Consider the following 23,571-nt stretch of genomic DNA (forward strand, 5'->3'; position numbering starts at 1 on the left):
TGGCGCTTGGTGTTCATGTCCAGTCGGCGAAGGACTGTTCTCGCATTTCTTGATTTTTACGTTCATATTTCTACTAGCCAGAGATTGAGATGGTGGAACCTCAACCCTTCAACTCACTACCAATACCGTACATATTTCTTGATATATGGATGGACTGGCTCATAATTTTGCCTATAGACAGGTCCATGACTTGTAAGAAAGGACCGCCTTCGTAAATAACCCTACCATCTATTCCGCGGAACAGCAAAGACTTTTGTGATATAAGAACCCAAACGCCGCTCGATATGATCATAATGCATTGGGAAGCGCCATCTAACGCTTCCTCGAGTTCACATTTCGGCCAGCGCCAACCTTCACACGACCGCCCATTCTGTTGCGCTCGCCGGTCAGGATACCAGGGAGGTAGTCTTGATCCATGAGATCGCGCTCGCGGCGCTGCCGGCGCTCTTCTTCTGCAGTGGATCGGGTGTACTCTTTCTGGTCCTCGGAAAGAATGAGCTCTGTTCCCCATCCGCCTTTACCGCCGCCGCCTTGCCATTTTCCGTTGGAACTGCCGTGCACTGGCTTGGGGACACTGTAGACGTTGCCTCGGTTGTTCCATTGCATGTTCTTCTTGAGATGCATAGTGAACTGGCCGTTGGCTGTAGTCGTGCAGGAGACACGCGTGAGGGTGTCTTTGCCGCAGCGAGGGCAGAATTGCTTGCTCATGTCCTTAGTGGTGAGAAAACAAGCATGGCAACGCTTGATGAACGACTTCAGGTGCTGGATACGCTGCAATGTTGAAGTCGATAGAAGATTGAGGTTCATTTGAAGGAGAACGTTTTGACACTAAAGATCGTTAGCGATTGGTTCAAAAGAACGGCTTGGAGATAGATATGACCTACAGCAAAATCAGTAGTCATGGTTGCAACCTGCATCGTCTTCGGCTCTGATGCACCTGCTCCGGCAGCGTTCGCGTCATCGCGGGCCAGTTTTTTCTTGTAGTTGGAAGGAGTGATCCATTCACCCCCATCGGAATCGGCTGCATCATCCTCCTGTGATTCTTCTTGGGTGCCATCTTCTGGAGTAGCCTTGGCCGAAGGTTCTTCGGTTGTTGACTTAGTCTGCACTCCAGGTGTGGCTTCAGCTTCAGTATCATCGGCAATGGTTGTGTCCTTTACACCTTCTGTGATAGACTCAACGCCGTTTGACTCTGCAGTTTCATCCTGTTGGGCATCCTGAGGCTTCTGCTCCTCTTTCACAGGTGGTCTTCCGTTGACTCGCTTCTGACCAGGAACACTACGCAGCCGCCAGTCACCTAGGTTACGCTCGCACTCAATCTCATAGGCCAGCGCTAGGACCTCGATATCGGTTCGACTCAGAACGGATCGGTCACCAGTCTTACGAGCGAATTCGCTCATAGTATTGACACTGGTTGGGTTTGGTGATCGCTGCTTAACAAAGGGCATGTACATGGTTTCGACACGCAGGCGAGCATTGGGGTCCCGGATTTCGCTGAGCACCGTGGGGGTCGTAACGAGTTCTTCGCATTGGGCGAGAAGGGTAGAAAGCGGCGGGGTATTCTTCAAGATGGGACCGGCGTCTAGCACGATTGTGTGGACGGGCTTGGGGGGGTTGTGATGAGTCTGCCATCGTGGGTGGTGTCTCAACGATTTACACACCGAAGAAATGGGATATCAAAAAATTAATTGTCTATTTGGAGGGACTAAAAATATTGATGATGCAGATGTGGAACGGAAATTTCGCACTGGTCTGTGCGCAGTTATCGCTTATCGCTTATCTTATCGTCCCACGTCCTCCTGAATTGGCATCTGCTCGATGCTTTCGCGCTGCGGATCGAGCTACATAGCGGAGCCACAGTTGATTGTAGGTGCCAATGTATATGTAGACTGATTTGACTGCATTGTTTCTTATAACAGTCTCAACAATCACGACTATTAGATCGGCTTTTGGAATTACTAGCAGATAACGACAATTGCACTAACTAGCGCTGGGAAGAAAACATCCTCGACATTCAAACTCTCGATCATCACCAAGTACCGCAATTATCACCTAAGCAGCCATAACTAACTAACTAATTAGTTAACAAGTCAAGACTGATAGTTTATGTAATTCTTCAGACTATTCAGCATTACTGCTTCTAGAACCTGAATCTCCCGAGAATTTCTCTCCAGGTCGGCACAGCTTAGTGTTGTAGATGACGCTGTCGGCCATTTATCTTTGCTTTTCATGACCAGCATACTCATTCCAGGCTGAAAGAATGTTGCGGTGGAAAAATAATTAAGCGTATAGACTAAGAATGTCGCTCATGCGGTATTTTCGGTCTATCCATGGCACTGGCGATCCTGACTAAGGTAAATGGTCAGTACCATGGGTGGCAGTATATGCGCCACTTTTATCGGACAAGGCCTAATGTGTACTATTATGAGCTTAGCAGTGCTGGTTATAAATAGCAATGGCACCCAGAAGTAATATACTACGGGGGCTTTGCGTTGCGAGGGGCCAGTGTAAATTAAATAATCCATCTTTTCATCCCACTACACCACAATTGTTTGCACTACATTTGGCTGATCGCCTAGGAGATAACCAGCGAGCCTTGTTGCGTAGTGAGCGCAAGAGCAAAAAGGGAGAGCAAAGGTTTGCCGGATATTAACTGGTATGTGGAATGCTGTGGCTTTCGCCCAAGGACGAATGTAAGGGATAGCAAGGATTTGAGGAAAGGGTTGACAAGTTAAATAGAAAATGAGGCAGCATTCACCTTGATCCATATTCATAATATTGCACCCACTCATCTACCATTATACCGTACACTCAGGCAATTTTGTATCACGAAACCAGGCTTCTTAATCTTGAAGTTACCATGGCCGTCGATTTGGCACAAATCGAGACAATTATCGTGGACTCGGCGGCTCTCCTTCAGTCTTTCATAAGTGAGGTAATGACTCTTCGAACTGATACTCCATCACTTTTCGTCGACCTGGAAGGCTGTAAGCTTGGTCGTGATGGTTCAATATCCATCATATCTATCTACGCACCTCCAAAGAAACTAATATATCTCATTGATATATATCGACTGGGAGCTGAAGCATTTTCTACCGTCAACAGTGATGGTAACTCTCTTAAATCCATTCTAGAATCACCAATTATCTGGAAAGTTTTATTCGATGTTCGACATGACTCCGATGCATTATTTAGCCATTACGGTATCTGCCTTGATGGAATTCGAGATATCCAGTTGATGGAACTAGGAACAAGAGTGGGCTCGAAGGAATTTGTCGCCGGCTTAGCCGCATGTGTGGAGAAAGACAGCACGATTTCTGCAACAGAAAGAAAGGCATGGGAGACAACAAAACGCAATACTCAACGTCTCTACAATCCCGCACTCGGAGGAAGATACGAGGTATTCAATGACCGTCCTATTCGACCCGAAATTGTGAGATATTGCGTCGGAGACGTTGTTTTCTTGCCAAACCTCTTCCATGTCTACAACACTAAGCTATGCCGACCTGGAAAGAAATTCTGGGAGATTCAGGTTCTAGAAGCAACCAAGGAGCGGATCCAGTTTTCGCAAAGTCCAAATTTTGATGGAACATCTCGAACCAATGCCCGCGGGCCTTGGAATAGGGAGGCTATTGAAGAAGCGATTGACCAATGGAATGACGACATCATGGATAATGCAATGAATGAAGGGGATGATTTCGATTTTGACTTCGATGATGACTTCGATGATGACTTTGATGATTACTTTTATGACGACGGTCCGACCAGCGGCAGAGACATTATCAATGACTGTGACTACGGATACTACTACTCTGATTAGGATCATGAATGGAAGATCTCGAGTTGACTGCGATTACTGTGAGGGCCGGCCGAGCCCAGGGAGCCCGTGAGGAGTGATTATTGCCCTACTGAGCCGGCCGCTATCCCGCTGACCCGGTTAATGGTGGTTTTCAGCGACGAGCCGCAATATCGATGCGTGGTGGTGCTGGGGACGGGCGAGGAAGGGTCGGAGACGAAAAGGAATGCAGGAGTCCCACAGAAGACTTCGCAGTTCAGCAGCTTAACCATTTGATAAACGGTATCTAGATTCTAATAGCAGATCGAAACCGGGGGTACTGCTAGCAGTCCACTGCTCGTGTATACATGAAGATATTTCCCAGACGCTCCTTGAAGCAGAAGTATACACCAGTTAGGTTCAAATAGTAATTTACTAGTGACGTATCTCGGTTTATACACACAATAAGACCAACGAGTAACTCCTAGGACTCACAGTAAAAACTCGGTTATAGTTAACCATCCTTCGTCTACCCAATATCAATCGTGTACAAAGACATCAAAAAGACCTTTACGCCAACACGCTGAAAGTACCCGTATATAAGTGCTTTAAATGAAGCATCAAGAGCGTCGCTGACAATGATATGAAATTCCCAAATCTAGCCCATTACTATGTAAGCCTCTGCACGTAGAGAAGGTTATCGGGCGACTTACTTTGATCATGCTCCTTGAATTGACTGGAAACATATGAATCGAGCCAGCTCCCCCGTCTTCTCGCAACTCGCAGCTCATAAACAGCAGTTTCAAGCGCTCGCATTTCAGCTTCATCTTCTTCCGACATTAGGGGCTCGTCGGCGCCCGGGAGTAAAGGAAGGGCTGGCACATCCATCGCACATTGCAAAGCGTCGAGCCGCTGCGAGAGATCTCGCTCTGCACGTCTTTGCATGGAGCTGCAGGCAAGGACATGTCTTATATCTGGTTCGGAGGCGCTGGCTTCCTTCTGCATCTTCTTCAACGACAGCTCGCATAATCGATACGCGAGCTGATCTGGATCGACAGGCTGAGGACGAGGTGTGATAACCGGAGGAGTAACATTGACGACACGCAGCTGTTTCTTTCGATTGTAGTTCAAGCTTGGAGATAGACTGCGTGCGATGGTTCTGGTCGCTTGCATGGCGAGTGGTGGAATATGATGGTTTGGTGTAGGTAGCTAGGTCTTTGAAAATTCAGAGTCAAGGCCGAAGGGATATATGAAGGGTTATGTTATAGTCAAGGGGCTTCAATTAATGTTTGACAAGATGCATCGTGACCTCATTTGCAATACTACAACGTCAGGCCACTTAATAGATGTGTCTTATGGGCATTCCCGGGCGAGGGTTTTCGGTTGCCGGGTGTCGCCACTGCATCATGCCACTTCAACCAACTGCGCTCCTTTTAGCGATTGGTACACCCAAATAAGAGAAAGATGCAATTCAAGGAACTCGTTTCATCTTTCCGTATGACACTCACCGTTAGTACTGCTTGAATCATCTTGAATATCCATGCTTTGGTGGCGATGGCATTTTCCTCCACTTGATGCACCGCGAGGGAGCAACGCACAGACGCAGTCCAAGATTGTCCAATAATAAGACGGAGGGGGATGTTTAATTCAAAATTCTTTAGGGGGGAACTTTTTCTGCCGTTGAAGGTCACTATTGGTTCCTCTCCAAAGTCGGAACTCAATTCGCTGCGAATTTGAAGTATACAGAGGCCTGTGGTTGGACGTACTTTCGATCCCACCTAATCAGCCCAACGTTGCCCCTCGCCATTGTCAGTGGTATTCCGACTTAAAGACTCAGTAAACCGCTCAGATTGGTGTGGCGACCATTTAGTTCCTGCAAACTTTGAAGGAAATTAAGATTCCTATCGTCATGCGTACGTGTGACTACTCAGGCCGCGGACTTATCGAGTCAAGCAAATTACAACATAACGTTATCCAACGCCAACATTCAGCGCTCGAGTCATCTTAGATGAGGACTAATCCAGATTGTAATCTTTTCATCGGATTCTCAAGAATCAAAGAAGCTAGATCGCAATTTGAGCCCGACGTCACGCCCTATCTACGGGCGTCATCCCGGAGGACCGTTCCGATGCTGACACCCAAGACCCAATTTTTCCCCGCTCCAATCCTGCAGCCACCAATCCTCAGGCGACGGGAATCCATTGAACTGAATGAGTCATGGGGCACCGGCTAGGGAGCCCGGCACAAAATAAAGGCTTTCAGTCCACAGAAGCAAGACATCATACCACTGCACCCCCAAACGTGATACCGGAGTATGGCCACCGAAACGACAACCGGGGCGATAAGTTTAGATCAGCAAGTTCCACCGAACGAGCCGCAAGGCTCGTCTGTCTCGAAGAGTGCGTACCCCAGCGCAAATGCTAGTATATACGATGAAGAGGCCCCGCGGTCGGCCTTCTCGGTCATTGAGCCAACGGCGCACCTGTCGACTGTCACTACTCACATCCTAGAGCCCGTAGCCAGCGACACATTTCCTGATGGAGGTCTCCGGTCGTGGTCCGTGGTCGTTGGCTCCTTTTTTCTTTTGATGAGCAGTTATGGGCTCATGAACTCCACCGGTGTTCTGCAGAGCTATTTTGCGTCACACCAGTTGGCGAATTATTCTACCAGTGCCGTGGGCTGGATTCCCGGAGTGTTCACATTTTTCGGCTTGGTTCTTAGTGCTCAGGCCGGGTCGCTCTTCGATAGGTATGGACCGACGGGCATCTTGGCTGCTGGGACGGTGTGCTACACCACTGGGCTTTTGCTTCTGGCCGAGTGCAAGCTATACTGGCAGTTCCTGTTGACGCTGGGCGTGCTCGCTGGGACTGGAGCTGCGCTTCTGAGTACGGCGGCAATGGCGGCCGTTCCGCATTGGTTTAATGCTCGCGTGGGTCTGGCGATGGGTATTGCTATGGCCGGTGGTGGTGTTGGAGGTGTCACTTTCCCGCTTATACTGCGGGCGGCTTTCACGAAGCTCGGGTATAAGTGGTCAATACGTCTTTTAGCCTTGCTGGTGGGCGTGTTTTCTGGAATTGGAACCCTTTTGGTGAGGTCTCGGTTGCCGAAGGGACGTAGCAAGTCCACGATCAACTTGCGGGCTTTCCAGGATATGCGGTTCACGTGGCTCACTCTAGGGACATTCAGTAAGGAGGAGCATGCGACTGAGCGTTGGTTATCGGGGAAAATGTTAACATCCCACTAGGTCTTGAACTGGAGGTATTTGCGGGCCTGGGTCTGTTCCCGACATTCATCGTGATGCAAGGATTTAGCACCTCCGCCAGTATTGTTCTTCTGGCAGTGTTGAACGTGTATGAAGATCTTCTTCTATGCATGTTGCCTAGCATTCCACTGACAGTAATTCAGGTTCTCGACAATCGGTCGCCTTTTGGCCGGTGGATTCGCAGATAGATTCGGGCGGATCAACACGCAAGCAACTCTCATCATCGCGGGTGCACTTGCGGTCTTCGTGATCTGGCTGCCATTCGGCAATACATTGCCCGGCCTGTACGTCTTTAGTGCGGTATTCGGTCTGGCATCGGGCTCCTTCTTGAGCCTCGCACCCGCCTGTATCGGGCAAATATCCAAGGCCAGTGAAGTGGGTGGAAGATTCGGCGCCTGTTATTCGATTGTCAGCATTGCGTATGTGGCCTTTCCCTGCCTTGTAATGGATTCCCCGGTTGACATGATGAAGGACTCTAACTTGCATTCCAATCGGAGGTGAAATGCTGGAAAAGGTAGGGAAGAGAGCGATGGTCGCATATTTGGGAAGTTTGCTCATCGTTGCTCTGGGCTTGTTCACGATGGCTCGCTGGGCCTGTTTGGGCTATCGTTGGCGATGGAATGCGAAAATCTAAGATCATGAAAAGGTCATGAAAGCACCAAGGGAACCCGCGCTTGGATTCATGGGAGGCAATTAATGAGAGATGAGTTCAGATTGCATATATATAACCACACAGGTTTGGAAAACTGCCACTAGATTGATACTGCACATCTCAAAAAGCAGAAACAACTGTTATGCATGTCAAGCGTACACTCTCGTGGTGGTTGGTCAATTTTCTTGGGTCGGCGATACAGAAGGCTTTTCCGAAGCTATTTCTCTCCACCGTTCTTCAGATTCTCACTATAAAATCAAAGTTAGGACTTCACCTGGCATGCTATGCTATGATCAGAGAGAAATGGAATCTTACATCTTCTTGTCCACCTCCTCGGTGGATTTGTTCTGTTGCTTAAGCCTTAGCCGAGCGGCTTCAAGTCTAAAGCGCCTTGGTATTAGAGGTTCTCCTTTGTGTAGGTCCTTTAGAAGCTCTTACTTTTCTTGCTCGTGCTGCTTCACCCACAGGCCCTCTGAGGCAGCCTCTCGCTTGGCAAACGCATCCTTGCTGTGACTCGCATCAGTATTTATGACGTCACTACTCATCGGCTCACTCACCCGTCCAAGTGACCGCGCGACTTTGGGGCGCCAGCATCTCCTTCGCCCATCGTAGCTGTTGTAGTAGAAAGTGGTCGGATGAATGTAGATGGCTTCGCCGCACGAAGAACGGGTCGAGAGAAAGCTGCCTTCATGATGGAGTTGGTGGCTCGAGAGCACGGGGAAGTGGGGAAGCGAAGAAGGGGGCGTCGAACACAAGCGGAGGTTCCAATTGCAGTTCAAATTAAGACCCTCTCGAGTAGGATCTCGTAGATTCTGGAAGGTCACACAAGGTGAGCAGAAAGGTGAAATGAGAAGGGTTGGGGGAGGCGCGGGGTTTATTATGGCTGAATCCGGACAGGATGCTACATGCAAGGGTAATCAGGCAATGCTGACCCCAGCTTGGCGAGCCGTGGATTACGCCACATGAGGAGGTTACGGGACTAGACCCGAGGAAGTACGTAATATCCCAGCCAAATAGTACATTTACCTACTGCCGAACGTTAGTGGCTGGAAGCCCCCGTCAGGCAAGTTCTTGTCTATCAGGACAGCTATGTTACGGAATTGTACTATTATCATATCTGTCGTAAATCGACGAAGTTAGTATTGGCTTCGTAGGAACAATATACACGGCAGCCCGCTACAGCATGTAGCGATATCCCTTCTGTAGACGCCGGGCTGCTGCAATGTCAATACCCTCAAAGTCGGCAGTAACCTGCAAGCGCCGGAGCTCCTTCTCTGTAAGCTGGACCTCCTCATTTTCCAACCGCTCCTGTCGCTTGTTGAGCGACCGGAGGTGGAAATACATGAAGATACCCACGAGGGCACCGACCCCTTGCAGGGCGATGTTAACACCCATGGCAGTTCGGTAATATGGCTTCTCGGTATCCAGGTACGTGTAAGGTGTCCAGATACTCGCTGAATTACCGATCGAGTTGATGAATGCATAGGCAGCAGCACGTTTCGCGGGCGGGCGGGGCATAGAGCTTGCAATCCACGAGTAAAGAGTGTTGTTCTGGGTGAAAACGAACATCATCAAAAACATCGAGAAGTAGCGAGGCCCGAACTCTTCAACAGTCATGAAAATCACGAAGCCAACGATTGTAATAGGGATGGGGTAGACGAAGAACCAGAACCGCATCTTCAAACGGTCGGAAATCCAAGCATGACCGAGACTCCAGAAGACCATGAACACATAAGGGGGCGCCACGAGCAGTAGTGAGATGATTGTGTCGAAGTGCAGGGTCTCGGTGAGGGTGGGCATGAAGTTTTGGAATCCCGCAGTTCCCGTGATACACATGTATCCAAGCGCAAGGGCGTAAGTCTTGACATCGGTCATGGCGAGCTTCAAGCCCTTCAGCTGGCTCATAGAGCCGCCTTCATCCACGTCCGCATCTGCTGCATCGATCGCAAGACGGCGTGCAGCCACTCTGCGCTCATCCTCCGAGAGCAGTTTCCATGTCTCTGGGAAATCGGGGAGAATGAAGCAGATCAATAAGCCGACGAAAACAGTGATCGATCCCTCAATGATATAGAGCCATTGCCACGCCGACATACCGCGTGCACCCTTCAAACCGTTCAGGATTCCAGCTGCAATGAGGTTGCCGAAGGCACCGCTAATCAATGATCCCGAGTAGAAGATGCTCATACGGAACGCAAGTTCCTCTCTAGTATACCATTTGGAGAGGTAAAAGAGCACACCGGCGAAGAATGGGGCCTCTGTAGGAAAAGAAAAGTTAGAGACACGTCTCATAGCGATAGTTCCATACATCACCTACCAACAAAACCGAGCAGAAAACGGCATGCTACCATTGAACCATAGCCCTTGACCTGACTAGTGAGAGCCGAAACTAGACCCCAAGCGGTGACGAAGAATCCCAAATACAGTGACGGACGCCCCGCGTAGTTCAGCATCAGATTACTCGGTACTTGCATCAAGATGTATGCAACGAATAAAATAGATAAGGCGGTCTGGTATTGGGTAGGGGTTAACTTGAGATCTTCAGTGAGACCTTGAAGTTTCGCGGAGGCATAATTGTTTCTGCAAGCTCTTAGTCTATTGCGCAAAGCGTATAGGGACAGCCAGTCCCTACCGATCAATGTAGTTCAGAAGATAGACCAGAACCACGAGGGGCATGATAAGAGTGTCAATGCGACGGCGCAACTTCTTCTCGATAATCTTCTCCTCTGGGGTGAGTCCTGCTATGTGCACGATTTCCTCGTGAGACATATCAGCCTTCTCTCCCATCGCCTCCACGTCGGAGATGGTGTTTTCATTGCGGGTCATCGTAGAAATATGAGAGGCCGCCCGGAAAGAGTAGTGTGCAAAGGGTGAGAGGGGAAGAAGGGGAGTCTACTACCCCTACATGCCGGGGCGGGTCATGACTTTATGGACTGGAAAGCCAGAGGGGCAAGTCCCGGTCTGCTAACGGGTCTTCTCTTTGGCCAGCAGGACATATCCATGTCCGAGGTGGAACCCCCACACGGTAATCCGTATTTGGGACGACCGCAGGTACCCCGTGCATTCAGGAGGGCCGGTTTGAGTAAGATGGGGAGCAGGCCTGTCCGCCAATAGATGGTCGGGGCATAGCAGAACGCGGCGCAATACGAGAGTATTTGGTGTCATAGCTATGGTGGATCGAACGCTGATGGTTCTCATCCGCTGGCTAGTCGGTCTCCCCCACGAATGCTGGGCCACTTCGGTCTGGGGTTGGCCGTACCAAGAAGTTTGTCTGGGGTAAAGCTTCCCCACCGAACCCGTGATAGGTGGTCTCCTCTCTCCTCCTTTCCCCCCCCTTTCGCTCATTTAGCCTGCATGGGTCGGGTTATCCGGCCCAGATTTGGGTTGATGCAAGCGGTAGAACTCTGCATCTGTGAGTTTCTCACCTGCCTGATGGAGCCACTCCGAGTGGCACCATGCAAATTATTGCTTTGAACCGGTCCCTCCCCACATCCATTTTAAGTTTCGGATACAGCATGGAAGCCACATGCCGATGCTCAAGCTTCGCAGCTACAAGGAAGAAATTGTTGCCTCCCTCCCCGAGATTCGACAACTTACCCACTATACGGGAAGTGCTTTTATTGTCTGTACCTTGTCTTTTATGAAGATCAAGTACTTGAAATGCAAATGATGTACGCAGTATGTGACATGAGCAGACTCGGTCCATCTCCGGGGGGCCCATGCTTTCCAAAGGCCAATTGACGGTCAGTGCTCTTTGCCAATTCGACCCCGACCGGGTGAGCCAACGTTTTCTCGCACTTACTCCGCGTGGAGGTAAAATAGCTTTCCCGGATTGGCCTCCTATTTCTCTGTCGAAACGCGAATGGGTCAGGGGACCCCGAAACATCCCACGCCGTATGCACGGCCCAGTGGCTCGGGGAAATGGATTCTGGGTTGCGTTACTTCTCCCAAAGCTCTTTGGAAACCTCTGACTTCGGGCCAGAAAGTTGCTATGATCCCCATCGTCATTTTGGCGGCCCGGGCAGAACCAAATTGTCTCCCCTGGAGATATCAACTCCAGTGATGATGGAGCCTGAGCACCCCAGGACACGGACATCACGGCCTGTATTTTCCGTCGTAGGGAATGAGATCCAGGTCGCTGTGGTGACGTTTCGATGCAGAGAAAGGCACAAATGCACGACCAAGCATAGAACGCATACAGAGCATTGTCTCTTCCCACATTTGCCTCCCATGCTGACTGCGGCGGAACCAGCTTCAACTTTTGATTTCCCTTAAGATCATGTTAGACTCAGGTAAATAAGGGTCCGGATTCATTGATCGATTTTGCTTGGAAGATGGCAAATTCTCCGTTGTGAAGAACATTGCGCCATTAGAACCTCGTCGTGGAATGGGCCACGCCGCAACTTAGACTGGACTTACATATATCTGAACCCCAACGCTCTCTCGTTGACGACCATAGTGGAGTACTAGCAAGGTTTAGTATCTCTCTCTGTGCATGCTTGCCTCCAATATTTCAAGATGTCATACCGTATGCATGGGTCCGAGATACATGCTGGCAGTTCCTGAAACCTTCATTAGGAAAGAAACCTAGTCTATTTCAAGCCAAGCTATTGGATATTGCCTTGGTGAGCTTGAATAACCTTAAATCGCCTAGTTTAGATGCGTCTCCTACTCATACAGCATAATTCTAGAAGTTTACATAAGAACTGTCTGGACTCTCGATTCTCTAACATAATTTTAATTTCGTAGTTCAGTAAAGGCCTCTCAAGGCTGGGCTGGAATCTTGGGAATGCGGGGCAAATTCCTTAAGCTGCACCAGGTCCCATTCGGACCAAGCCCAAAGCTAACGGGTGACGAAACCCAGTGTGAAGCTGCCTTGATTAGTCCAGCAGGCCAGTCACCAGTGCGGACAGGCCCCCTCACTTCCCCTTCAGGCGCCTGACATGACCACTGGGGCCTCGGTCCCTGCCACTTGCCAATGGCATTGTGGCCTAGCGGAGCCCACACGTAACGGGCGGACCCAGCCGGTCTCGCAATTTGCCTATCGGAATCACTAACAGAGGAAGCTCCCCACTCCAGGAAAACGGGCGGGTGTGAAATGGCCCACCCCGAGCAACAGATCTCGGACACCCCCAGCTGAAATCTCGCTCGCCAAAATCCCGCTGTGTCGTTGGCCACAGCATGTTCTCTCCCTACTCCTCCGCTCCAGCCTCGCCTCCCCATGCCCGCTGAATCGCGCCCAGCTGCCCCGGACTCGCGAGTCCGGAAGACGCTCAATCGCCAGTCCCGCTCCTGTAAGGTCTGCAGGTCCCGCAAAGTTAAGGTACGTGCTATCCTGATGGCTCAGATCGTCTCGCAACGGCCCGGTGTCAGCCAGGGCTCAACTCGTTTCCACCGGCGTATTTTATCTTCATGTAGAAGAATATTTCCCCGTCTAACGTCGATCTTAATATTTTCTAGTGCGACCGCGTCAAACCATGCCATGCGTGCTGCGCTCACGGGTATCCCTCGCGGTGCGTCTACGACACGGTGCCCGAAGATGAGGCTCGTCCAATTAGCCAGGCGGAGGAGATCCGAAATCTGCGAGTGGAGATTCGAGATCTCAGGGCAAAAATAGACGAGAGGCAAGATGGTAGGTGCATTGGGGCGGCTGTTTCATTGACTGGCCCATCTCCTTGGTCCCGGCTTAGTCTGAAAAAAAAAATAGAAAAAGGCAGCCAATGAATGCTTGGCATGGGCAACCAGTGCTAACATCTCTTCTACAGGATCTGGGAGACGAGAGTTTGAGCGGCTGGACCAGCTTGAGAGCTTGTTTGAGTCTATTCGGTCGGCTCCAATTAGCGTGGTGGACGATATTGTCCGAGATATCCGGGCAGCACATGGAGGCCTCAAAAATGATATGGTGAAGGTAGGGCCATGGGAAGGCCTAGAAGGTGAGCTTATCGCATTCCGTGATATTTGGGAGCTGGTACTGATACTGATACCACCTAATCTATAGCTTATGAGGGCTTTGATTATACACCCAGCACTCCTGTGTCTATGATCCCGTACCGCAAACGAGCCTTTGTTGCTCCGAGTGCCAATTTCAATGGACCCATTGAGACGAACGCAGATGAGGGCGTGGATGTGCAATTTATGGATGACATCGGCATCGATAGTGGCTCTGAATCGGGATCGTCTGGTACGATTTCCTTTATGAGCATGCAGCGACCGGCAGTCGATGTCTTTGTAGAGCGTTTCGTTGATGCGTTCAGCCCTGAGGTCGACACCAAATCGGGGCGTGCTGGTGCATTAAGAGCGGCCGCAGGGATTCGAATGTTCTCTCCACTCATATCGGACGCATTTGAGGCAGTTTCGGTGGCCTTTTTCGGCCGGTCTGTCGGGAATAAGGGGCTTGAAGCTTCAGGATTTCGACTTTATCCACGCGTGCTTCGTGGTCTTCAAGATGCATTGCTTGACCCAGAGCGTTCCAAGTCAGAGGCAACGCTCGTGACCGTCACACTTTTGCTGGCTTTTGAAGTTTGTGATTCTCCTACTGCCCGCCGAAATTGATCACTGATTTGTATAGAGTGTCGAAAGAACTACCGAGGATAGTGTACCTGCTCACGTTCGCGGTGCCGTACGCCTAATCGAGCATCGTGGCCCGGAAAACCACATGTATGGAGTTGAGCATCTCCTCTTTACCGAGCTAAGACCTTATTGGGTACGTTTTCCGGTCCTTTGGAAAGATTTCTATACTGACTTTGATAGATCGCGGGCTCGGTGGCTATTCGCCAGCCCACATTCTTAGCTCGCGAGGAGTGGAAGACCATTCCTTGGGCCGCTTCTTCTACATGCACAAAAGATGCCCTTAGCAAGATCATATAATAGAATATCCCCCGTCGTAGACCATGGCTCAAGTAAACCATCAATCGCGTATCCATCTCGTATATACGGGGCATTCATTAGAATTGGGTCATAATTCACATGCTAAATGCCCGTGCCCTCCATGTTGCCCATTTGTCCGTCTTCCATATCTCTAGACCTGGCATTGCACGGGCCCTCTGCAGCCCTCCCGTTTCACCGTCGGATTTACGGGACCTTTAGCCGCTCGCCAGGGCAATGATCGTCACGGTATACCGGCAAAGACCCGTGGGACTGTGAGATACCCACCCCAGTTCTTGCAGAATGAGCTCAGCTGCCTTTTTAACGTCCCCAGGCAGATACCAACTCCGGCATTGCCAACTCCAGCACACGGGGATATGTCTAGTTCTTTGGTAGCCAAAGTCATCATGTCACACATGTGAAACCAGCGGCCTGTCCACGAGATCGTGTCTGATGAAAAGGGGTGAAGAGGTGGGGTATGAATCTCTACACTTCTCTGCGTGTCAGCCACGGCAGCCACCATATCGCGCGGAACAAACGATGCACGTCTTAGAACTGGGCTGTAGCGCTTGAATATGACTTACCGTTCTTTGGTTGCTTTGGGGATAACGGAAAGCTTAGCCTGCCTAGACGACGTTAGTCTGTGCGCCACTGTAGTATTCAAACTCTCATCTCTCCTGGACTTTACCGCGGATCCTGCTGGCCGCCTGGACGAACAGGTCGATCATTGCCTGATCCCCCGCCTTCTATCTCGATAGAGGTAATTCCCGCATAGAGTCGTATTGGAGAAACAATTCGGGGCATATTAGACATTGCAATTCATCTCGTTTTGATGCATTTGGAACTTCGTATTCCGGCAAGCCAGTTAGGGTCGAGCCTGATTCATGTTTGAGCGCGAGGGATCCAGATCTGTAACGCTAGAGAGGCAGCTAGACTAGTCTCTATGCAGAGAACTCCGGGTTGCGGGTTCCTCCACGCTATACGGGCTTGCCAAGCATGTCTGTAGGGTTTTTCTAATTTTTTTTCTCCTTGGAACCTGGGGCTGTTCTGAGGAGTTTCGGTCGTTTCAGCGCTTCCTTCTTGCTGAGATGATCCCCTTTTCTCCGTGCCTGATATGGGAGGTTTGGGGGAGCTGGGAAATAATACGAAGTGGTACCCTTTTGGTCCCCCACCTGACACCCGCGCCCTGAACGAGGCTAACCCCCTTTTTCTCCCATTGCCCCAAGCTCAATTTCCAGCACAAGCCAGGAAACTCTCTGTATGGCAGATGGTACCCTATTGCCGCAAAGCGCTGTGAACTCTCCTTGATTGGACTTAGGGCTTCCCTGGGAATTGCGTTCCGCGTGAACCGTTCCTGACGCACCATGCCCGGCGACTCCATCGCGTGCGCTAGTCCTTGAGGACTCCATCGGCCTCCGACGGTTTGAGCGGCCACTCAGACAATTCTTCAGGCCCCAGATAAACTATGCAATGTTGCACTGGGTGTGAAGCACAGAATACGGCCTAGGGCGAGATGATATGGAATCCTGTCGGAGCTTTCGCTCCTAGTGGCCCGGTTGATCGACATCCACAAGATGATTAGCCCGATGAAGAATCGAGACCAAAACTATATAAGGAATCTACAGATCTCCCAGACTCGGCCTTGACAAGCAACTCATCCCTTCAGCCCTTCTTTGTCAAGACAATTAAGTTCTAGATCTGTTTGAGACCTCTCTTATCCCATTATGAAGTTCTCTACAGCCGTGCTCAGCAGCTCGTTGCTCGCAACTGCTGCAGTTGCTGCTCCTCTGACTGCCCAGCGTCAGGCGCGCCACGAGCGCCGTCTTGCTGGCCGCAAGACCAACCCACCATACAAGCCTGGTACCTCCGAGATTATCCACCTGAGCAACAACACGTCCCAGGAGCAATACAGCGGCAACTGGGCCGGTGCTGTCCTGATCGGCAACGGTTATACCGCAGTGTCAGCTCAGTTCACGGTCCCCACCCCGTCGGCGCCGAGTGGGGGTGATGATAGCACTCAATATTGTGCTTCCGCCTGGGTGGGCATTGATGGCGACACCTGCAGTAGCGCGATTCTTCAGACTGGTGTTGACTTCTGCATCCAAGGAGGGACTCCTTCATTCACAGCCTGGTACGAGTGGTACCCTGATGTCGCCTACAACTTCGATAGCCTCACCATTTCTGCTGGAGATGTGATCTCGGTCAGTGTGAATGCTGCCTCTACCAGCTCGGGAACTGCTACGATCGAGAACATCTCCACCGGTCAGACCGTCAATCACGACTTCAATGGTGGTGTCCAGGGTGACCTTTGTGAGACCAATGCTGAATGGATTGTCGAAGACTTTGAATCTGGTGGTGGCGAGGTTCCTTTCGCCGACTTCGGCACCGTCACCTTCTCCAACGCCCAGGCCACTACGGGCGGCAGCTCTGTTGGGCCAGACGGAGCCACCATTATGGACATCAAGCAGGGTGACACTGTCTTGACTTCTTCCTCTGCTGACTCTAACAGCGTCACTGTCACATACCAGTAGGCGATATGTGGACATATTTGACATGTCCAGAAACTCGAAAGAGAATTTCCTTCATTTGTCAATATGTTTGAAATTGTTGAATTGTTAATATGATTTAATCCGAGCGGAATTGCGATTCATTGTGGAGCCAAAACTGCTCGAAAGAGTTGAACTTTAAATATCCCACGTTCTACATCCAGCTTTCTCCGTTACATCTTCAACTTTGGGGGTTAGAGATAAATTGGGCAGGCTTGTATACTGTCTGCCTTGACAACTTAGTATTCTATCCCTGTAGGGCCCACGCCCCTGGCACTGGCTGGATCATGGGACTTTGATGGTAATCACCTAACGAGGGCGGCGCTAGAGCATTTCATAAATGAAAGAAAAGAGAGAAAAGAAGAGAAAACTGATCACAAAAGATGAAGATCGTGCTCCATTCCTTGAGAAGCTGCCACAAGCACTCCAAGTTCCCTAGTGTCAGATACTGCCCATAGCGAGATCATCTTGTTCTAAAGGAGTACCAACACGGACTACTGGATACGGGGCTGGTTGTCGGGAAATGGCAAGCATTTCGTCAAAAACTGATATTGCAGACATATAGTATGAATGCGCACGGATATGTAATGCCAACTTCGAGCTAAGATCCGCTATATGCGGTCCAAAATATAGATCCAATGGTAAACATCGGGGGTATGAGTGGACGCATGGACAGGCCCCGAAGGCGCCTTCAAACCCGTCCGTGAACGGACTTTCCAGAACTGCGCAATAACGGGGTGAAGGCCATCGAACCGGAATGTAGAATATGATAACGCAACCCAAGTGCTGCCCTTATGGGTCAATGTTGCCAGATGTAAAGCCAGCAGCTCGACAGGGACAGCACGAGAGTCGGAATTTCGGAGAGCATGTCCTGGACGAGAGGACAGACACCTGCAGGATCATCCCTCCGGTTGAAGTGGCGATCATTCCCAGTGGCAATGGCATCGCTGGTGCTTTTATCTAAAACAACCTGGAACGGAGCAAATGCAGATAATTCGGCGACACTGTCCCACTGGAGCAAGTCTGCACAATGCCAATGCATCGCTCTGGCCGGCTCTTCTTGCTGTTCAGCAACTTTGCCCTGACGGACGGCTTCGCGGGAGAAGTCAACATTCTAGTCGCATTAGTGAAAGATCATAGAGAAGCCAATTGCCCTCCTTATACATACAATAATACCGCTTCCCCGCCGCCCCCGCTCAGCGAAAGCGTCTCGGAGCTTCGTCCCCAGCTTCGAGACGCCTGGCCCTCAGATGCAAGACGCGCGGCTGTTCGTCTGTACCAGCCTTGCTCAACTCCGCCATGATGGTCCCAATGAGCATGTCGCCGGAATTCAGCCACTCGCCCACATCACGCCCTGCGGCGAACCGAGCGTCCCAGAAATCCGCACTGTCATAATCTGGAGCGCCTTTGGTGTGGAAACTGGGCCGACTATTTTCACGGGCCATGGTCTGTCCAGTGGCTTCCACGCACTTTGACCGCGAATCGCGCCCGCATGCCGCACGTGACCGAGTGTCTGTCCAGGATTCGCAACAAAAACTCAGGACGCTGCAAAAGAATCAAAATGTTGATGCCGCAACGTTCTAGGGGCTTAATTGCTCGTTTGGAGTCCCGAGGGCCTTTGCAGGGACGTATCTATAGGAGTCATTAGATGTAGGGCTACTCTCTGCACAGTCATGCTATTGATGTCACGGTGCGTGTCGAGATGGACTCAACCCCACTTCCTGCAGCGAGTTTGAGCCGCAGGGGAAACTACGTATGAGTGGATTTCACTCACACAGAGTTCCAGGTTCAAGCTAGTTAGCTTGGTCGCAGCAAATACATGCGCCACGGAGGTTCCCTCAATTGTAAATGCCAAGATCTACAGTCAATCGTAGAAAAGCAGCAACCTCCGGATCGCATCGTCACTTCTCTGGTTGCTCACGAGGTAGTTTAAGCTTCTTTGTCTGCGCTCGATGATTGGCCGATCGGGTCGAATGCAACCGCAGCGGCGCGGGCCTGACATCACCGCAAATCGCCCGGAATGAAGGAGAGGCAACTTGCAACTTTGGCTTTTCTGCTCTTCCGCTGGAGGACACCTCAAGTGCTGACCATCGGAAATCGACATGCCTCAGAATATGCAGAAAAAGCGGGTGGCCATCGTGGGAGCCGGGGCCGCAGGGATGGTAATTCCAACCGTCCAAAAAAGAATGGCTATCAAGCTAACCCGTGGCTCGAGTCCTGTGCATCGACCTTAGCAAAGCACCCGGATCGGTTCGAAGTCACAATGTTCGATGTTGATGCTCACACAGGGGGCCAAGCAACTTCGATTGACCTTGATGAATCCCAATACGGTGCCAGCTGGCTGAACGACGGCGTCCAAGGAGGCTCAGCTATTTTCCGCCATACGTTTCGATTCTTTCGGCGATATGGCTATGAGCCGCAACCGGTGAAGCTGCAAGTCTCCTTTGGAAAGGGGCGTGAGAGCTTCTGGACCAACGTGTTCCCATCGCCACTTGTGGACAAACATTCCGCAGAAATTCGAAAGCTCGGTCGCGTTTTGAAATGCATTAAATGCCTCATGCCTGTTCTTGGGATTATGCCCGTCAAGGTGATCTTACGACTGTTCGGTTTTAGTCGTGATTTCAGCAATAGAATGGTGTTGCCATTGCTGGCCTTGTTTCTCGGCACTGGGAACCAGACGCCGAATGTCTCGAGTGTTCTCCTCGAGCGCTTGTTTGATGACCCTCAAATGAAGCTCTGGGAATATGACCCGGACACTTTACTGCCAAACCTCCCAACCATGTACACGTTCCCAAACCTGGGGAGGTTTTATCAGGATTGGACGGCCGATTTACGTTCAAGAGGAGTCCGTATTCGATTAAACACGCCTGTCGAAATCGTCGAGCGCAGTACCAGCCGGGTGGTCTTACAGACTAGCAGAGCTGATCAAGATCCCGCTATGCCAGCTGAGCCATCGAGAGAAGTGTTCGATGAGTTAGTCCTCTGCTGTCCCGCCGATGAAGCAAAGAAGCTCCTCGGGAAAAAGGCCACCTGGCGTGAGAAGTATGTCCTCGGCGGAGTGAAGTTTTTTAATGACATCACCATCACCCACTCCGATGCCAACTACTTTCAGGGCATTTTTGAAGCCCAGTACGACCCTGCCTTATGCGCAGAGCCGACAACCAACGAGCGGAAGCGACAGATTGACTTTGCCCAACAAAATCCCGTCTGCCAAAAGGACGGCTGGGACGGATTCAGACCCATGTACTATACGCACTCCTTTGCATCAGCGCCCGAAAAAATTGAAATGGGTTTTGATTGCACCAACTACCAACACCAGTTCCGCGAGAACCTGGGAATGGGAAAATCTGCCCAGTCCGGAAGCCCACATGTTTTCCAAACCATCTTCCTTAATGACCAGCAACAGGATCTGTGGACATGGAACGACATAGACTCTTCCAAAATTATCGCGCGCAAATGGTGGCATCAATTTGGCCACCGGTGGCAGCACTATCTACGAGTCGTTCCGGGAATGATGTTTATCAATGGGCAAAACCGGACGCTATATGCGGGAGCCTGGACCATGGTGGTATGTACTTTGATCGCGACCTTGGGGGGGTGCAGAGCTAACCCATCTCACAGAATATGCATGAGATTGCATGCATTTCTGGCATTGCAGCTGCATATCGGCTCGGAGCCGACTATGAGCAGTTTGACGACTTCGCAGAGGACTTCTTCTCCAAGTATTTGCTTGTTTGCCATGGGACGAGATACAAAAAGAAGCCCAAAAATGCTTGAAGCCCGCCTGTTGGGGAACCGGTAACCCACAACGACCCACGTCTCACATAACGTATCGAAAACTTTCTATTTCATGATCTGTTTTGTTGGAAATCTCGTCCTGTAGCTCCTCGGCGGAGGTCAAGTCCGCTGGAGACCCATACAATCGATCTCGGCGGCGATTCTCCCACATGTAAAACACCCGTAGACACATCAAGAAGAAGATTCCCAGAACCAATCCAGACATGGCGGCCTTTATACCGGTCTACGTAGGCAGTCAGCGCTGTTCAAAGGTTAGGAGGGGAACTGGCTCACCGGATATCCTGGTTTCTCAGACGGAATGAAGAACTGAGGACCCACCACATTCCCAATGCAGTATGCGATAAACATCAGGGCGCTGACCGTGCTCTTTTTAGTGAATCCCGCGACGTTAGAGCTGATGAGGCTCAAGGAAAGCGGGATATTGGCCGCGAACACCGAGCCCAGACAGAGACCCGCCATCTTCCCAGCACGGTTGTCGTCATCCAATTTCCAGATGAGAATCATGCCAATCATGGAGGTTGCACTGTTAAGAATCATCATGAAGATTCTGCTAGATTTCACAGTCGTGGCAAAAGCCGACGTGATCAATAGGAAGACCAATTGGGCTGCTCCGATGGGCATTTGAATGAGGAGGGCATTGAGGTCGGAGAAACCGAAGCCAGCAATGATGATTGAGGAGAAGCTGGTCAGGCCTCCGTTGCACAAATTAACACACAGGGTATAAAGGACCAAGAGCCAGGTCTGGGCATCTTTGGCAGCCATCCACACCTGGTTCCATCGGAACTTCCCGGTGTCCATGACGCCGGTCTTGTTCTCCAGAGTTCGCTGTAGGGCCACCTTTCTTTCGGTTTGGTTCAAGAAGAACACTTTCAGGGGCGAGTCGGGCAAAAACACGAACAGAACGAGTCCGTATGCAGCGGTAATGCCTCCTAATATTAAGAACAGCAGCTGCCAATTACTCACGGTATGGGACTGGATCAGCCCGATTCCATAAGCAACAAGGCCGCCAATGACTGAGGCGATCGAGTTTCCGGCAAACCAGGCTGCTTGCCGAGCTGGTTGCTCACTTCGCTTGTAGAACATTCCGGTGATCAAGGCAAAGCCCGGTGCGACGGATGCTTCTCCCACCCCCAGAAAGAATCGTGCTGCCACCAAGCCCCCGAAAGAAGTACAGGCCGCATGGCACATGAGAATGCCACCCCAGAGAAACACAGCGATACTCAGATATTTCCCGAGAGGCAATCGTACAATCAGATAGGAGCTTGGCCAGCTCCAGGCGAAGTATCCGAAATAAAACACCACCGACGCCCAATTATACTCCGTCCCGTGAAGACCCTAGAGAAAGGATATGACCCTGTTAGCATGTGAGACTGGCTATTGCTGAGGAGAGCATTGAAAGATGGTATACATACCAAGTCTTCCTGTAAGTTGAACAGCGTCGCTTGGCTGAGGGCCAATTTGTCCATGTACTGAAGCATATAGCAGATGCCCATCAGGGGGATGAGACTAGACACTCATTAAAGTCTGAATGGCCAGCTGCAAAGTTCCTCATTTCTTACAAGAGATCGAGCTTTCGAAGGACTTTCTTTTCGACATCCTCGCTAACGCTTGTTTCCAGCACTTCCCCCAAGTCCACATCACGAGTGCCAGGCGGCAGGTGAAGTTTGGATAAATCCAATTCAACAGAGTCCTCCTTGTGGGGATGTTTGCTTTCGGCCATTATGGGATAGGACGTAAGTCAAAAGAGAAATTGGCTCGTCTAAGATCAAAGTGCGATATCACGGTTGGAGCCCCCCGGGATGAGGTGGATAGGCCTTTAATGTTCACTTGATTCAGAAATAGAAAAAGAAAAAAAAGACAAGCTACTTAGTCTTTGGGGATTGAAGAATATAAGATTGTTCAGACTATTTTCATGCTCTCTTTCGTTATCTTGGATTGGGAAAACTGTCATAGGCTTGTTAACTAAGGATGCAGGGCCAATCGCATCGATCATTTGCATGGTAAGATGACGACGGCTTCTACAATCGGCATTCATGGGCCTGTGGCAACTGTCGTAGATACCAACATGATAGACAGCTTTGTAGATACTGGAGCCGATCTATTTGGCAACCATGTTAACTGGAAGCCTTTTATCAAGCGAGGCCAAGACTACTTCGGCAGCGCAGCCAATGCGAGAGCCCCGTCGGCAAGCACGAAGCAAATCCGGTCGGCAAATTCTTTCCCTATCACCATCTGCTTGTGTGTCGTATCGTGCTTTATCGAACTGGGCTAAGAGCTATCATTCCCATTATGTACTAGGATATCTCATGACTGTTTGTCGCGCGCATGGAGTACCCCCGTTTCCCCCGCAAAGGTTGTTCCATCGCTGCAGCCTCGGATGATGTATGAAACACACTTGAATCGAATGCGCATCCTAGAGGGCATGCAATGCAGCTGTCCTTCAATTTCGGTCAGGGCAATGAACTCGGTCGTGGTATGGAAGAGCCAATCAGAGGCGCATCTGTTTCCTGTCAACCAGCGCTCGATTATCAGGAGAACAGTTTTTTACTGAATTGGCTAATGCTATCTGGCTAGCAGCTAGCGCCACGAGATACGAGAAGGACAAAGCTAATCCCCGCATTTGCGGATCTTTTACTGCTTCAACCACGTGGATTGCCGAGATAACTAGGACGCACGA

The 23,571-nt window shown here is 50.5% G+C and overlaps 11 protein-coding genes across 11 annotated transcripts; 5 read left to right on the forward strand and 6 right to left on the reverse strand.

Moving 5' to 3' along the window:
• Positions 1 to 312: 312 nt before the first annotated feature.
• Positions 313 to 1,811, reverse strand: N7468_003599 (rRNA-binding endoribonuclease; the record flags this gene model as incomplete). The annotated part of the gene is made up of 3 exons (XM_058472896.1): positions 313 to 828; positions 885 to 1,625; positions 1,794 to 1,811. 3 exons carry the CDS (start codon positions 1,809 to 1,811, stop codon positions 313 to 315), a joined length of 1,275 nt encoding a protein of 424 aa, XP_058331899.1.
• A 1,049-nt stretch (positions 1,812 to 2,860) lies between these two features.
• N7468_003600 (uncharacterized protein) lies at positions 2,861 to 3,820 on the forward strand (the record flags this gene model as incomplete). The annotated part of the gene is made up of 1 exon (XM_058472897.1): positions 2,861 to 3,820. One exon carries the CDS (start codon positions 2,861 to 2,863, stop codon positions 3,818 to 3,820), a length of 960 nt encoding a protein of 319 aa, XP_058331900.1.
• Positions 3,821 to 4,444: 624 nt separating this feature from the next.
• N7468_003601 (uncharacterized protein) lies at positions 4,445 to 4,948 on the reverse strand (the record flags this gene model as incomplete). The annotated part of the gene is made up of 1 exon (XM_058472898.1): positions 4,445 to 4,948. The coding sequence occupies one exon, from the start codon at positions 4,946 to 4,948 to the stop codon at positions 4,445 to 4,447; it is 504 nt and encodes a 167-aa protein (XP_058331901.1).
• A 1,141-nt stretch (positions 4,949 to 6,089) lies between these two features.
• Positions 6,090 to 7,671, forward strand: N7468_003602 (uncharacterized protein; the record flags this gene model as incomplete). Its single annotated transcript, XM_058472899.1, has 4 exons — positions 6,090 to 6,960; positions 7,020 to 7,125; positions 7,181 to 7,456; positions 7,509 to 7,671. 4 exons carry the CDS (start codon positions 6,090 to 6,092, stop codon positions 7,669 to 7,671), a joined length of 1,416 nt encoding a protein of 471 aa, XP_058331902.1.
• A 235-nt stretch (positions 7,672 to 7,906) lies between these two features.
• Positions 7,907 to 8,296, reverse strand: N7468_003603 (uncharacterized protein; the record flags this gene model as incomplete). Its single annotated transcript, XM_058472900.1, has 4 exons — positions 7,907 to 7,937; positions 8,005 to 8,070; positions 8,128 to 8,196; positions 8,247 to 8,296. 4 exons carry the CDS (start codon positions 8,294 to 8,296, stop codon positions 7,907 to 7,909), a joined length of 216 nt encoding a protein of 71 aa, XP_058331903.1.
• A 569-nt stretch (positions 8,297 to 8,865) lies between these two features.
• Positions 8,866 to 10,512, reverse strand: N7468_003604 (putative MFS transporter; the record flags this gene model as incomplete). The annotated part of the gene is made up of 3 exons (XM_058472901.1): positions 8,866 to 9,944; positions 10,004 to 10,266; positions 10,319 to 10,512. The coding sequence occupies 3 exons, from the start codon at positions 10,510 to 10,512 to the stop codon at positions 8,866 to 8,868; spliced, it is 1,536 nt and encodes a 511-aa protein (XP_058331904.1).
• Positions 10,513 to 12,907: 2,395 nt separating this feature from the next.
• Positions 12,908 to 14,553, forward strand: N7468_003605 (Zn(II)2Cys6 transcription factor domain-containing protein; the record flags this gene model as incomplete). The annotated part of the gene is made up of 6 exons (XM_058472902.1): positions 12,908 to 13,009; positions 13,147 to 13,318; positions 13,452 to 13,619; positions 13,685 to 14,205; positions 14,255 to 14,389; positions 14,437 to 14,553. 6 exons carry the CDS (start codon positions 12,908 to 12,910, stop codon positions 14,551 to 14,553), a joined length of 1,215 nt encoding a protein of 404 aa, XP_058331905.1.
• Positions 14,554 to 16,274: 1,721 nt separating this feature from the next.
• Positions 16,275 to 17,081, forward strand: N7468_003606 (A4/G1 family peptidase; the record flags this gene model as incomplete). Its single annotated transcript, XM_058472903.1, has 1 exon — positions 16,275 to 17,081. The coding sequence occupies one exon, from the start codon at positions 16,275 to 16,277 to the stop codon at positions 17,079 to 17,081; it is 807 nt and encodes a 268-aa protein (XP_058331906.1).
• Positions 17,082 to 17,895: 814 nt separating this feature from the next.
• On the reverse strand, positions 17,896 to 18,541 carry N7468_003607 (uncharacterized protein; the record flags this gene model as incomplete). Its single annotated transcript, XM_058472904.1, has 3 exons — positions 17,896 to 18,210; positions 18,265 to 18,335; positions 18,376 to 18,541. 3 exons carry the CDS (start codon positions 18,539 to 18,541, stop codon positions 17,896 to 17,898), a joined length of 552 nt encoding a protein of 183 aa, XP_058331907.1.
• A 657-nt stretch (positions 18,542 to 19,198) lies between these two features.
• Positions 19,199 to 20,873, forward strand: N7468_003608 (putative flavin-containing amine oxidasedehydrogenase; the record flags this gene model as incomplete). The annotated part of the gene is made up of 3 exons (XM_058472905.1): positions 19,199 to 19,258; positions 19,312 to 20,664; positions 20,718 to 20,873. 3 exons carry the CDS (start codon positions 19,199 to 19,201, stop codon positions 20,871 to 20,873), a joined length of 1,569 nt encoding a protein of 522 aa, XP_058331908.1.
• A 43-nt stretch (positions 20,874 to 20,916) lies between these two features.
• Positions 20,917 to 22,614, reverse strand: N7468_003609 (uncharacterized protein; the record flags this gene model as incomplete). The annotated part of the gene is made up of 4 exons (XM_058472906.1): positions 20,917 to 21,117; positions 21,168 to 22,229; positions 22,307 to 22,400; positions 22,454 to 22,614. 4 exons carry the CDS (start codon positions 22,612 to 22,614, stop codon positions 20,917 to 20,919), a joined length of 1,518 nt encoding a protein of 505 aa, XP_058331909.1.
• Between the last annotated feature and the right edge of the window lie 957 nt (positions 22,615 to 23,571).

This window comes from Penicillium chermesinum (genome assembly GCF_028974085.1).
Source record: "Penicillium chermesinum strain IBT 19713 chromosome Unknown utg000003l:1.0-5111272.0:1.0-5115320.0, whole genome shotgun sequence".
NCBI lineage: Eukaryota > Fungi > Ascomycota > Eurotiomycetes > Eurotiales > Aspergillaceae > Penicillium > Penicillium chermesinum.